The sequence below is a fragment of the Microchirus variegatus genome (assembly GCF_963457635.1).
Source record: "Microchirus variegatus genome assembly, chromosome: 11".
In the NCBI taxonomy this organism is placed as follows: Eukaryota; Metazoa; Chordata; class Actinopteri; order Pleuronectiformes; family Soleidae; genus Microchirus; species Microchirus variegatus.
The window spans coordinates 26665174-26679095 of NC_139812.1; the positions used below are offsets into that span (position 1 = coordinate 26665174).

At 42.8% G+C, this 13922-nt stretch overlaps 1 protein-coding gene across 2 annotated transcripts in view; it reads right to left on the reverse strand.

Moving 5' to 3' along the window:
* kcnma1a (potassium large conductance calcium-activated channel, subfamily M, alpha member 1a) overlaps positions 1 to 13922 on the reverse strand; it is a gene marked incomplete at both ends in the record, with an annotated part of 217230 nt that overhangs the window by 10176 nt on the left and 193132 nt on the right. For both annotated transcript variants that reach the window (XM_083897754.1, XM_083897755.1), the window contains 2 exons: positions 1747 to 1877; positions 9157 to 9270. In XM_083897754.1, the coding sequence (XP_083753880.1) occupies positions 1747 to 1877; positions 9157 to 9270 (245 nt within the window). The remainder of the gene's footprint in view (positions 1 to 1746; positions 1878 to 9156; positions 9271 to 13922) is intronic.

Here is a 13922-nt window from a genome sequence, read left to right on the forward strand (position 1 = left end):
ATGTCACTCGACAGAGTGGCAGCTCCTCCCTCTGGGCTCCTGACAGGCCTGCAGAGCCTCATGATGGATGAGCACTGTCCATTAGCCGAGTTCACCTCTGACCAGAGCAGGGACTACAGCTGACGCCTGCTCTGCTCACTCCTGCCTCCCCCTCTAACCTCCCGGAATTAAGCCGTCACGGCGCGACACAATCGCCGCACTGGGCCAGGGAGGAATTGTATTATTTCTTTCACACTCAATCTCAATCCCACTGCTTCACTGGTGCGACCGTCAAAAGAGCGAAACGGTGCCTGTTTTCGTCAAGACAGCGCGCTAACGTTCACCACTTAAAGGGATAGTTCACTTTATTTGAACAGACAACACTCACGGCGCCTGCTGTGCGCAGAATCAGCAGGTAAACGCTCAGTGAAAACAGATTTTAGCCACACCAGCCTCAGTCTATTATATCCAAGTCACATTTTTGCATTTTTAAACTAGAAACTGAAGTTTGTAAACTGCTCACCAAAGTCCATAGTGAAAATCTACGATTTTAGCTCACAGGGTCATAAGAGCTACTGGTCTACTGCTGCCTCTTGTGGTCAGCAGTAGACCTCACTGAGGTCAATCTGAATAAAGGATTTCTGACACCTGAAGTCACAAAATGTCACATTTGGACTTCATAATGGAGGCAGCTGTGGATCGACAACCCTGTGTGTGCTGTGTAGCAAAATCGCTGGTTTTCTGTGTGGGGTTTCGGTGCAGGAGAGTGAGAGGTTTTGCAAAGTGACACAAACTTCAGTTTCCTGCTGAAAAAAACAAGATAAAGTGGCAAAAAACTTACTGTAGTTGTAAGATATTTTATTGGGTGAGAATTTTGTGGCTAAAACATACAGGAACACTTCAGAGAACCTGATCTATTCCTTCAAAACTTTGTATGAAAACGACTTCCAACAAAACAAGTATTTGAGAATCAGTTTCTCATCGTTTTACTGTAGAAGCTATTAGCTGATACTGTAGCAGCCACAAGCTAGCAAATGCTACAGTTGAAGATAGCAGCTATGCCTTTTTATTCAGCAGTAGTTACAAGAGCAGATAGCAGCTATGTTTTTTAGCAGTTATGTTAGCAGCAAGTACAGTAGTAGATGGTACTTAGTAGCTATGTTAGCTGCTACAGCAATGGCCAGTAGCAGCTACAGTAGCCGCTCGGAGCTAGCAGCTAATTACAAAGAGACGTATCATGACCATCAACAGAGTGAAAACAGGCCGGAAAAATACCATAATTTAAGGTTTTTAAGCCACGTATCGTGACCATTAACAGAGTAAAAACAGGGGAGAAAAAATACCATATTTTAAATCCATGTTTCTACCAGTGCAGTGTCAGCTAGCAAATGCTACGGTGTCAGCTAGCAGCTATGACATTTTGGTCAGCTGCAGTTACAAGACAAGATAGCAGCTATGTTTTTTAGCAGTTATGTTGGCAGCAAATACAGTAGTAGATGGTACTTAGTAGCCATGTTAGCTACAACAGCAATGGCCAGTAGCAACTACGGTAGCCGCTCGTAGCTAGCGGCTAATTAAAAACAGACGTATCATGACCATCTACAGAGTAAAAACTGGGGGGAAAAGACCATATTGTAAGGTTTACTTCATTTTAAAGCCGTTTTAAGTCCATCTTTCTACCAGTTTCTACCAGTGCAACACACCAATTTGGAGAGTGGGATTTTTTCGTGGGGGTGTTTTTTCGAGGTGAAGCCGCGGTGAACTCACCGCACTCATCAATGAGTCGAGGACGCTGACAGCGAAGGCGGTGCCGCAGGCGAACGGCTGAGTGAGGTACAGCTCCGTGTCTGGATCGTCATCATCGTCTTGGTCCAGGAACTGAACGTTTGAGTCGTTCACTGAAGGAGCAGGAAAATAAAAAAACTATACAGTTAGAGACGTGTGGTGTAGAAGAACACACACACACACACACACACACACACACAGGGACACTGACACACCATGATATAATGTAAAATAAAATTAACATTATATTGTGTTTTATTTCTTATCCAAACAATCAGTGAGATTAAAACTAAAATAACGTCGTTACTGAATAAACCTTTAAATCAATGCAGTCAATGTGTTTTTAACGTAACATTTCATTGTTTGGACTGTGCTACGTTTTGGGATTTATCACATGCAGGGGGCGATGCATTTCAACGTCAAGACAAACCACAATATCAGGAGAAATATTGGATTATATTCTGCGCACACAGTGATAACCATTGTAGAAGTCCCATCGATTTGAAAAACGCATGTATTTGGATATTTTTTTAGCTCACAACCACATAAATATTATATAAGTATATTATAACACACACGTACATTCACTGTCACGATATCTTGGCTTTTGTTATTGTTGGTTAATGTTACAAAATCTCTCGCTGTGCTACATTATTTGAGTTTATTTACTTAATTATGTCGCGCATAATTTGAACAGCGGTATTTAATTTTAGGTTGTTTATTTGCGTCGCGTGCATTAACATTGAATCCAGCGGGGAAAAAAACAAGCTAACACACAAATTAAACATAAAAATACGAGAAAATAAGAATTTCGCGCCGTTGCCCAGGGCGACGCAAATCTCGCAACGAAGCCTAATCTCGAAAAAATGCCAATTTGGCATAGTTAAAATATTAGAACTTATTAGAACAACGGGATATCGTATCAAAATGGAGGATAGCTAGCGATATTTGCGAACTCTGAGTGAATGAAACGGAGGTGGAAATTTTTTTTAAAAAGGAGGAAGTTTTACACGGAAAACATCCCCGAAAATTACGTTTTTCGTCACTTCACTCAAACTGTTCGTTGCCCTTTAAGTCTTGAGTAGTTGCTAGTTTTCGCATGCTAGTTGCGTGAGTGAAAAAAACAAACAAAAAGAGTAAAATAACGCAAAAAACAATGACGACTGACCGGCAAAAGACACCCGTGACGTCATGTTTTCGAGTCCAGGCACCGTTCACCAGTTAGCTCCGTTAAGCTGCATTAGCTCCTTTAGCGCCGTTAGCGTTAGCCTACAGTGGAACTGGAGCGGTCTGTTTATTAAGGGAAAAAGAGCAGCGCTAACAAATAAGCAGCGTACCTGTGTACTGCGTACGTGTGCGTCTGTTTTTAAAGGTTAGCGTTACTTTAGAGACTCATTATAACAATCGTGAGTCAGCGTAAACATGACGTCACGCGCGTCTTTTTCGCGCCGTGCGTTAACGTTGACGCCGTTAACCGCCGCTATCGCATTAACGGGCCCATCGCTAGTTGTTTTCTTGCCGTTAAAGCGACATTAGCACTTTCTGTGGCGCGTTTGGCGTCAATAAACAAACAAATCGGACTATTTTCAAGAAAATAACCACGTATGCTCTTTAACCGCTGCTTGTAAAATGTTCCCAATAAACTAAAACAATAGAGACTTCAACAATGGCTTCTGCATCACACGAGAAAAAACCATGCACTTGTGACGACGTCATGCTGCGTCTTTGTCTCGGGGGTTTTTCCTCGATGAATGCGTATTTGTCACATCATCGTCGTCTTAAGACTATTTACCTGCTCGCTGAAAGTCAGATTAATGAACATAAATACAGTACACACACACACAAATATACATTTATATACTTTGACCTGGTGATAAACCTGGTGAGTGGAAATAAAAGAAAACTGAACTAACAAGAGTGTGTTTTCTGCTTCTCATGCAAGAGGATAATTGGTGGAATAAAAAAGGGCCTGAAGTGCTCCCTGAAGTCTGTGTTTGCAGCAGTGGACACTGAAGGGTCTCAGAGTTCTACTTTTTTAAATAAAAACAACACACAAAAGCAACACCACACAAAATAAAATATCTGAGCTTCAGAGATACGCAAGGGTCTGTGGAAAAAGCTGGAAGATACATTTAAAAAAATAAATAAACGGCTTAAAGGATCGTTTGATCTGAAGTTTTTTTGTTTCTCAAATCAGATTTTTTCTTCCCGAGTCCTTTTTCTGTGGAACACAAATGTCAGTCAAAGAGACGGGGGGGGCGGGGGGTGATGCAAACAGGCCAGGGCCAAAGAGTGTGTGTGTGTGTGTGTGTGTGTGTGTGTGTGTGTGTGTGTGTGTGTGTGTGTGTGTGTGTGTGTGTGTGTGTGTGTGTGTGTGTGTGTGTGTGTGTGTGTGGAGGAGGGGGTGAGGGCATGAAGATGTGGTGGGGGGGGGCAGACGCGATGAAAACAGCCACAAGGACAGACTGAGCTCGATCAAAGCCTCGTGATGCTCCGCAAACACAACTGGAAGACGGAGAAAAATATAACGCAAAAAAAAAGACAGCAAAGAAAACAAAAGGAGGCCAAAACGAGACAATTTCAAAAAGACGGAGAATGACTCAAACATAGCTGCTATCAGCTACTGTAGCAGCTGCTAACATAACTGCTAACAAAAGACAAAGTTACTACCTGCCACTGCTAACTCAACTGCTAAAAGAACATACCTATCATCTGCTACTGTAGCTGCTACTAACATAACTGCTAAAAACTACCTGCGCCTGCTAACATAATTGCTAAAACAACATAGCCGCTATCTGCTACTGTTGTTAGCATAACTGCTAAAAGAACATAACTATTATCTGCTACTGTAACTGCTACTAACACAACTGCTAAAAGAACATAGCTGCTATCGGCTAATGTAGCAGTTGCTAACATAACTGCTAACGAAACATAGTACTGCCTGCTGCCGCAAACAAAATAGCTAAAAAACATAGTTGCTATCTGCTACTGTGGCCGCTGTTAACATAACTGCTAAAAGAACATAGCTATCATCTGCTACTGTAGCTGCTATTAACATAACTGCTATCAGCTAATGTAGCAGCTGCTAACTGCTGACGAAAAAAGCTAGTACTTGCTGCTGCTAACATAATTGGTAAAAAAAAATAGCGGTTATCTGCTACTGTTGCTGTTGTTAACATAACTACTAAAAGGACATAGCTGTTACCTGCTACTGTAGCTGCTACTAACACAAACTGCTAAAAGAACATAGCTATTATCTGCTACTGTAGTAGCTACTAACATAACTATTAAAAAAAAGAGCTGCTATTCGCTAATGTAGCAGCTGCTAACATTACAGCTAAAGAAACAAAGCTCCAAGCTACTACTGTAGCTGCTGCTAACACAAACTGCTAAAAGAAGTAACTATTATCTGCTACCGTAGCTGCTGCTAACTATAAAAAACACAATTGCTGAGAGGGGGGGGGGGTTTGTTATTGAAATAGTTTCACTAAAGCCATTCCGACGACTCGCGTCACGTCCGAGAATCGGGACGTTTCATGGCTGTCCGTAGAGCCAGAGTAAAGCGCTCGGGATTAAAGCGCCCGTCGCCGCTCTTCACCGCCGCGGCGACAATTCATTACGTCGCGGTGAGACACCTGAAAGGAGACGAAGGAGGTCTTATCCGCGGAAAAACACACCCACCGCACACGGGAAATCGACCGCCGCGACGTTAATCCGCTCCTGGCGCCGCGGAGCGAAACATGTGACAACGTAATTACGCAGCGGCGTTTCCGCTGAGACGCGCAGACGCCGGCGCTCTCGAGGAGGACAATGTTATCGCGTCTGCTCTGACTGCAGCTGTGAAATCCTGCTGCATAAAAGCAGCAATGAAAGACGTACACGACTGTGGTTTGTTCTGTTTTTGTCTTCAGCACAACAGACAAACTTGATGTTCAACTAGATTTGCTTAGACTAAATTATAAATAAATGAAAATATAACTTTTTTATAGCATTATACTTTCAAAACGGTGCTCTGTACTCTCTTTGTAAAAGTACATTCACATAATAAGTGCATTTTTAAAAACTACTAGTTAATAAAAGTTTTGTAATATTTTTATTTTGGAACAAAAAACTTCAAACTTCCTAATTATTTTTTAAATATTATGTTTATTATGTTTTATTACCTTGGTTTGTGTCGAATCTAGATAAGAAAAGACACTCAGCTTATGTAGCTGCAAGCTACGAGCCGCTTCTGGCCGTTGCTGTAGCAGCTAATGTAGCTACTAAGTACCATCTACTACTGTAGTCGCTGCTAACGTAACTGCTAAAAAAACCTATCTGCTCTTTTAACTGCTGCTGACTAAAAAGGCATAGCTGCCATCTTCTACTGTAGCATTTGCTAGCTGACACTGTAACTGTGTCAGCTAGTAGATTCTACATTCGTATTAAACAAACAAAAAACATAGCTATTAGCTGCTATTAACATAACTGCGCAAAAACATAGCAATTACCTACCACTGAAACTGCTGCTAACGTAAATACTAAAAAAGACGAGATGCGAGATGCTACCACAGCTGATGCTAGCTGACACCGTAGCAGCTAAGAACAAAGATGCTACTGAAGCTGCTGCTGAAATAACAGCTAAAAAACATAGCTTCTATCTACTATCTTCTACTGTAGCATTTGCTAGCTGTGGCTGCTACAGTGTCAGCTAGTAGCTTCTACATTCGGAGTACAGCAGCTGCTAACATAACTGCTAAAAAAACCCAGCAAAACACCATAGCTATTAGCGGCTAACATAGACACATAGCTGCTAGATGCTACCGCAGCTGCTGTTTGCAGCTAAGAACATAGATGCTACTGAAGCAGCTGCTAAAATAACAGCTAAAAGAAACATAGCTGCTATCTGCTACTGTAGCTGGTCATTTTTAATGTTTTCAGAACCTAGCTTAATTAGCTGCTAGCTTAAAATAAGCCCAATGGAGCTGCTGTGAGGTTTCCTCAGACAGGATATTAAAAATAAAGATATATAAAAGATATTACATGATTTAAATGTTACGTTTGCATAGAGAGAATTTACAAATAAACTATATCTGCACAAATGGTTGGAAAACCAGCTAGTTTTCTTTAAGAAAATCAAGTCAAATACTCAAGTTTGATTATTGCAGTTTGAGGAAAAATAATAAAACTATATATAACCACCGTCACAGTGTTCATTGTTTCATCTGTGCTATAAAACCCAGTGAGTCCAACAGTTCGTTTTGTGATGATCACACATATAAATATATATATATATATATATGTGATAGTGTAATAACAGCGTCTCTCTGGCCCCTGTTATCAGTCACATTAAGCAGATCCTCTCTCTCTCTCTCTGTGGCCTTTGCTTCACTGGCCTCATGCTCCATTGCCCCCTAATTGGGTCAGGGGAGACGGAGTGGCTCGGTCTCTGGTGCTTTCAAGGCCCCTCAGAGATGTGAAACTTTCATGAGTCCCCAGCAGCACCGCTGGGAATACAGCCACTGCCATTGTTATTAATAAATGGACCCATTTTGCTACCAAGGCATTTTCTTTTCTCCCCCCCCCCCCTTCTTCCCTCTCAACCTTTTCCGTCTCTTTCCTTTTCGCTCGTGCATTAGTGGACAAATTGCAGGAGATGTAGCTCTGGTCCAACCTAAAAAGTGCCCGTCTGACATCTTCCAAGTGACAGAACATCGACAATGTCACAAAGAGCAGAGATATTTGCTCCCCCTCCTCCTCCTCCACCTCCTCCTCTTGTACTTAGAGCTAACATTATCACCACTTGACAAAAAAGAAAGAAGAAGAAGAAGAAGAAGAAGCCAGATCTGATAACTCAAAGCTACCAAACACCATTGACAAAAATTCCACACCGTGCATTCCTGAGTCGGAACGAATGAATGAGTGGGAACTTTTTGAGAGCAGCGTGACGTTCAAGACGCGTTGTAAACGGCGCTTTTTTGTGTGGCTAATGTCGAAACAAAGCTACAAGCTACTGCTGTAGCTGCTGCTAACATAACTGCTAAAGGAACATAGCTATTGTCTGCTACTGTAGTAGCTGCTAACATAACTGCTAAAAGAACATAGCTTATCTGCTACTATAGCTAACACAACTGCTAAAAGAACATAGCTTATCTGCTACTATAGCTAACACAACTGCTAAAAGAACATAGCTTATCTGCTACTATAGCCAACACAACTGCTAAAAGAACATCACTATTATCTGCTACTGTTGCGGCTAACATAACTGCTAAAAGAACATAGCTTATCTGCTACTATAGCTAACACAACTGCTAAAAGAACATAGCTAGTGTCTGCTACTGTAGTAGCTGCTAACATAACTGCTAAAAGAACATAGCTTATCTGCTACTATAGCTAACACAACTGCTAAAAGAATATCACTATTATCTGCTACTGTTGCTGCTAACATAACTGCTAAAAGAACATAGCTCTTGTCTGCTACTGTAGTAGCTGCTAACCTAACTGCTAAAATAGCATAGCTTATCTGCTACTATAGCTAACACAACTGCTAAAAGAACATCCCTATTACCTGCTACTGCTGCTGCTAACATAGCTGCTACTAACATAGCTGCTATCAGCTAATGTAGCTGCTGCTAACATAACTGCTAAAAGAACATCATCTGTGACTGTAGCTGCTACTAAAATAACTGCTACAACATAGCTGCTATCAGCTAATGTAGCAGCTACTGTCATAACTACTAAAAGCATAGCTGCTATCAGCTAATGTAGCAGCTGCTAACATAACAGCTAAGGAAACAAAGTTATTACCTGCTGCTGCTAACATAATAAGCCAAAATAAACAATATGCTACTGTTGCTATCGTTAACATAACTGCTAAAGAAACAAAGCTACTACTCTAGCTGCTGCTAACATAACAGCTAAAAGACGTGGCTATTATCTCCTACTGTAGCTGCTACTAACACAAACTGCTAAAAGAACATAACTATTATCTGCTACTGTAGCTGCTGCTAACTATAAAAAAACACAACTGCTACCATAGCTGCTAAAAACATGCTGCTAAACTTAGCTGCTAAATAAACATAGCTGCTATCTGCTACTGTAGCTGGTAGTAGCTGCTTATTATAACTTGATATGACAAAAAAGCAAAAAGAAGAAGCCAGATCTGATAACTCAAAGCTAACAAACACCATGGACAAAAATTCCACACCGTGCATTCGTGGGTCGGAATGAATGAATGAGTGGGAACTTTTGGGAGCGGCGTGACGTCCAAGACGCGTTGTTAACGGCGCTTTTGTTGTGTGGCTAATGTCGGGCAAATGAGTGAATGAGTTGATCGGAGGTTAGCGTCGGGAATGTTTGGAAAACATGCAATTATTGACGTTCGTGAGGTCGTTTTGTGGACGCGGCTTTCACCTAGTTCTGTGATGATGGGGATGTTGGAGCCGGTGGTGACGGACGCCTGGCGCACGAAGCCATGTACTGGACTGCTGTCTGGAGATGACCTGTCCATTCCAGGAGGCGTGAAACCTGAAGAAAAGTCACAAAAATATCAATCATGTGTGATTTTTCATACTTAATAACATCACTCAAAGTGATTAAAACAATATATCCATCACCTACCCACATATAAACCAAATAAAACAATGAAACATCGTTTTTTTTTCACACAGGAAACAAATAAATAATGGTATTCACTACACGTAATCTACCATGTGTTTGTAGTGATTTCACCAATTTTGAGTTGGATACAATAACCCCTTTATAGTTACATACGGAAAAAAAAAAGTTATATTTCCTGTCACCACCAGGAGGCGCTGTTTTCAAAATGTAATATTTTTACATAGACATCTTCCAAACAGGATTATAATCAACAATAGCACGTTTGGTTCGGATCAGACTTTCCATCGCAAAGTTATAGCAGTTTCGTCGCCTGTGGCGAAAAAAATCCGCCTTAATTTTCCCGAACTTTGCTGCCCCCTATCTCAAACGCCATGCAACGTTAAGGAAAGCTTTTGATAATTTTTAATCCTCAACTTGTCCACGGTGACCTCAGCAAGTTTGGAGATGATTGAAGTAACTCTTTGTTTAAATAGCACAGGTGCGAAACCGCCAAAATGGCCTTTGGTGACCAGAAAATGACTTTGGTAGAAGTTGCAGTCACTTTTTTTAAAGTGTACTTAAATTATGCGTCCAAGCAAAAACAGGAAAAGCTGTCGCTGTCGGGCCGAGTTAAGTGTTTTCCTCGTGTCATATTCATAAGGACACGACCTGCTGCCGCGTATCAACGCCGCCGTACACGAGTGCACGTCAGGCTCAGTCGGCAGGAAGTTGTCGACGTGAGCTTTTTCCGTGTCATTCAAAGCGCGTGGATTGACAAACATCCGACTTTACACCGCTCCCATGACAACACCGTTTTACCATTTATCATGATATGTACTACAAGTACTCTACCATGTGTTTGTAGTGATTTCACCAATTTTGAGTTGGATACAATAATCCCTGTATAGTAACATACGAAAAAAACAAAAGATCTATTTCCTGTCACCACCAGGAGGCGCTGTTTTCAAACTTGAATATTTTTACATAGACATCTTCCAAACAGAATTATAATCACTAATAGCACGTTTGGTTCGGATCGGACTTTCCATCGCGAAGTTATAGCAGTTTCGTCGCCTGTGGCGGAAAAATCCGCCTTAATTTTCCCGAACTTTGCTGCCCCCTATCTCAAACGCCATGCAACGTTAAGGAAAGCTTTTGATAATTTTTAATCCTCAACTTGTCCACGGTGACCTCAGCAAGTTTGGAGATGATTGAAGTAACTCTTTGTTTAAATAGCACAGGTGCGAAATCGCCAAAATGGCCTTTGGTGACCAGAAAATGACTTTGGTAGAAGTTGAAGTCACTTTTTTTAATATTACTTGAGTAAAAGTATTTAAATTATATGACATTTACTGTTCTTAAGTAAGTAATTTTTCTGATATACAATGTACTTAAGGTTTTGAAGTAAAAGCATAAGTAAGTGAAGTTGTGGGTCCAATTCCTGGCTTCAAGACTAGATATATATACATAAATACAGACCATAATACCGACTCTTTTTCTTCTTCTGATTTTATTTGGTAGTAACGAGTAACAAACTTTTCACCTGAGATCATCGGCCGCATCTTATTTCCTGCAGAAATGCGTCCAAGCAAAAACAAGAAAAGTTGTCGCTGTCGGGCCGAGTTAAGTGTTTTCCATCGTGTCATATTCATAAGGACACGACCTGCTGCCGCGTATCAACGCCGCCGTACACGAGCGCACGTCAGGCTCAGTCGGCAGGAAGTTGTCGACGTGAGCTTTTTCCGTGTCATTCAAAGCGCGTGGATTGACAAAAGAAGCAGAAGAAGAAGAAGAAGAAGTGAACGAGGTGGAAGAATGACTAACACGGACACTGTGCTTTTAGGGGTCAGCGGCGACGCATTTAGCATCGCCGCGTGCCTCCATCAATGGACGTACACATAAATTTTACATGTTGTTCATTTTGTTGGGACATAAAAATGGGAAAAGTGGATCCGGTGAAAGGCTTTTATCGCGACAGTGTGCAAGTGACAGGACTGTGAATTCACATGACTTCACCTTTTTTTTTTTTTTTTTTTTTTTGTTACTCCTGCCAGCATTTCCTCAAAGTGACAAGTAAACACCTTAAATCTGTAATGCTATATATGCATAATGCATCCACTGTGTTTTGACATCCATCATTTAGTGCTGACTACGGCGAAAAACGCCAAGCGCGTATATAGTGCCACCGCCGAGGAAAAAACATAACACGGGGAATATATTCAGGTCACAAAGTTTCTAAAAGGATGGCAAATTTCCCCCATGTGTGTGTGTGTGTGTGTGTTTGTGCCTGTTCTGTCAGCAAACTCAATGAGCTGCTTACATTACAAAAGAGATCTTTCAGGCCCCTTTGCAACAGAAAAAAGACACCAAATGGTTTAGTCCGCGGCGGGGAGGCGCGCGCCGAAGCCGAGCGTGGATAATCACAACTCTTGTTACACCAATTATTGAACTCGGGAGAAAGCGGAGGGTTTTTTTTTTTGACATTCGGAGTCGAGCGCCGAGCGAAAACGAGCTCAGACGGCGGAAAAAAAACATCACTTTGTCGATGTCCATAAAAGCTCGAGGTTCAACTCCGCTGGAGAGCGACAGCCCGGGTGGAAAAGTGGGAAAAAAAATCACTGAATCTCGCTGAATCATAGTGAACACGAAGAGGAGAGCGATGCTTCCATTATGCTTCTGCAGAGAAGGTGATTGTTGGTGAGGAGAACAGGAGGAAACAACCAGGTCCTGCTGCTGCTGCTGCTGCTGAGACGCTTTCAAACCCTGTTACAGGTTCACAGAGACGTCAGGCGGCAACAGCAGCTCAAACACCATCATCTTCACGTTCAATTCATCCAACAATTTAAAGCCAATTTGCTGCAAGAACATCACAGGAACCACTTTGGTTGACATCGATTTTCCAGGACTTTCCAGGACGTACGTTCACTCACTCACTCACTCCAATCTCCGCTGACATAGGGCCAAAGGGGCGAGGTCAACCTGGCCAATCCATCACAGGGACCGCGAATCTCAATTTAGAGTGTTCAATTTACCTAATCCCCAAATCTTTATGTCTTTGGACTGTGGGAAGGAAACCGGAGAACCCAGAGACCCTGGAGAATCCGGAGAATCCAGAGACCTGAGAAAACCTGGAGAATCCAGAGACTCTGGAGAACTGAGAGAATCCAGAGACCGCGGTGAATCCAGAGACCCTAAAGAACCCGGAGAGTCAAGAGACCCTGGACAACCCGGATAACCTGGAGAACCTGCAGAATCCAGACACCGTGGAGAACCCAGAGACCCTAGAGAATCTGGAGAATCCAAAGACCCTAGAGAATCCGGAGAATCCAGAGACCCTAAAGAACCCGGAGAATCCAGAGACCCTGGAGAACCCGGAGAAAACCCAAGCCCACACAGGTTGAACATACTAACTCCACGCAGAAAGGCCGCTGTTCCAATCAGGTCTCAAACCCTAGAGAACCCAGAGACCCTGGAAAACCCAGTGAATCCAGAGAACCTGGAGAATCCAGAGACCGCGGAGAACCCAGTGGCCCTCGGGAATCCGGAGAATCCAGTGACCCTAGAAAACCCGGAGAATCCAGAGACCCTGGAGAACCCAGAGACCCTAGAGAATCTGGAGAATCCAGAGACCCTAGAGAATCCAGAGAATCCAGAGAACCCGGAGAACCTGGAGAAAACCCAAGCCCACACAGGGAGAACCTACAAACTCCACACAGAAAGGCCTCTGTTCCAATCAGGTCACTAACCCTCCCGATCTTCTAGCTCCAAAGACAAAGAGTGTTAACCACGACACCAACCATGTGACCATGTGACCATGTGATCATGTGACCATGTGATCATGTGATCATGTGACCATGTGACCATGTGATCATGTGACCATGTGACCATCTGACCCACTTTCCAGGACCAAGTCCCTCAAATTCAAGGACAGTAGGCGGGGCTTAACCGTAAGAAACACAACCTTACCCAACGAGACAGCGGTGAACCGACAGCTCCAGCTAAAGATGCCGATTTTCTCTATGGACTTTGGTGCAGGAGAGTGAGTGGTTTGTCTTTAACTCTATCTTTAACAAACCGACGAGGTTTAACCACTGTTTGTTTTTTTTAGTCTTTTTTAAATAAGGTTAATTTTATTGCAAACTGGCACCGAATGACAACCGTGCTGATTTAACTGCACAGACTGAATTATTCCCGCTTGTCCTAATTGAATTTTTAACCGAGTGACTCGAGAAGGTCATCGTTTATGACCGAGAACACACACACACGCACACACACACACACACACACACACACACACACACACACGCACACACTTCCCGTGCCTGTTACTGTAGCGACACAGTGAGGGTTCCGAAAAACCACGTCTCGTGAATAACCCGGGGGGCTAAAGTTAACGCTAACGCGGCGCCCCCCCCCCCCCCCCGCCGGGCGCGTCTCGGCCTGGCGCTCCCGCGGTCGACTCACACGCTGCAGCGGCAGCCGTGACGAGCTCTCCCCCAGGAAACCGCCCGTGTTTACTTATTCATTTGCACCTTTCCTTGTGTTTTAAATTCCACAGACGGCGTCTGAACGGGAGCATT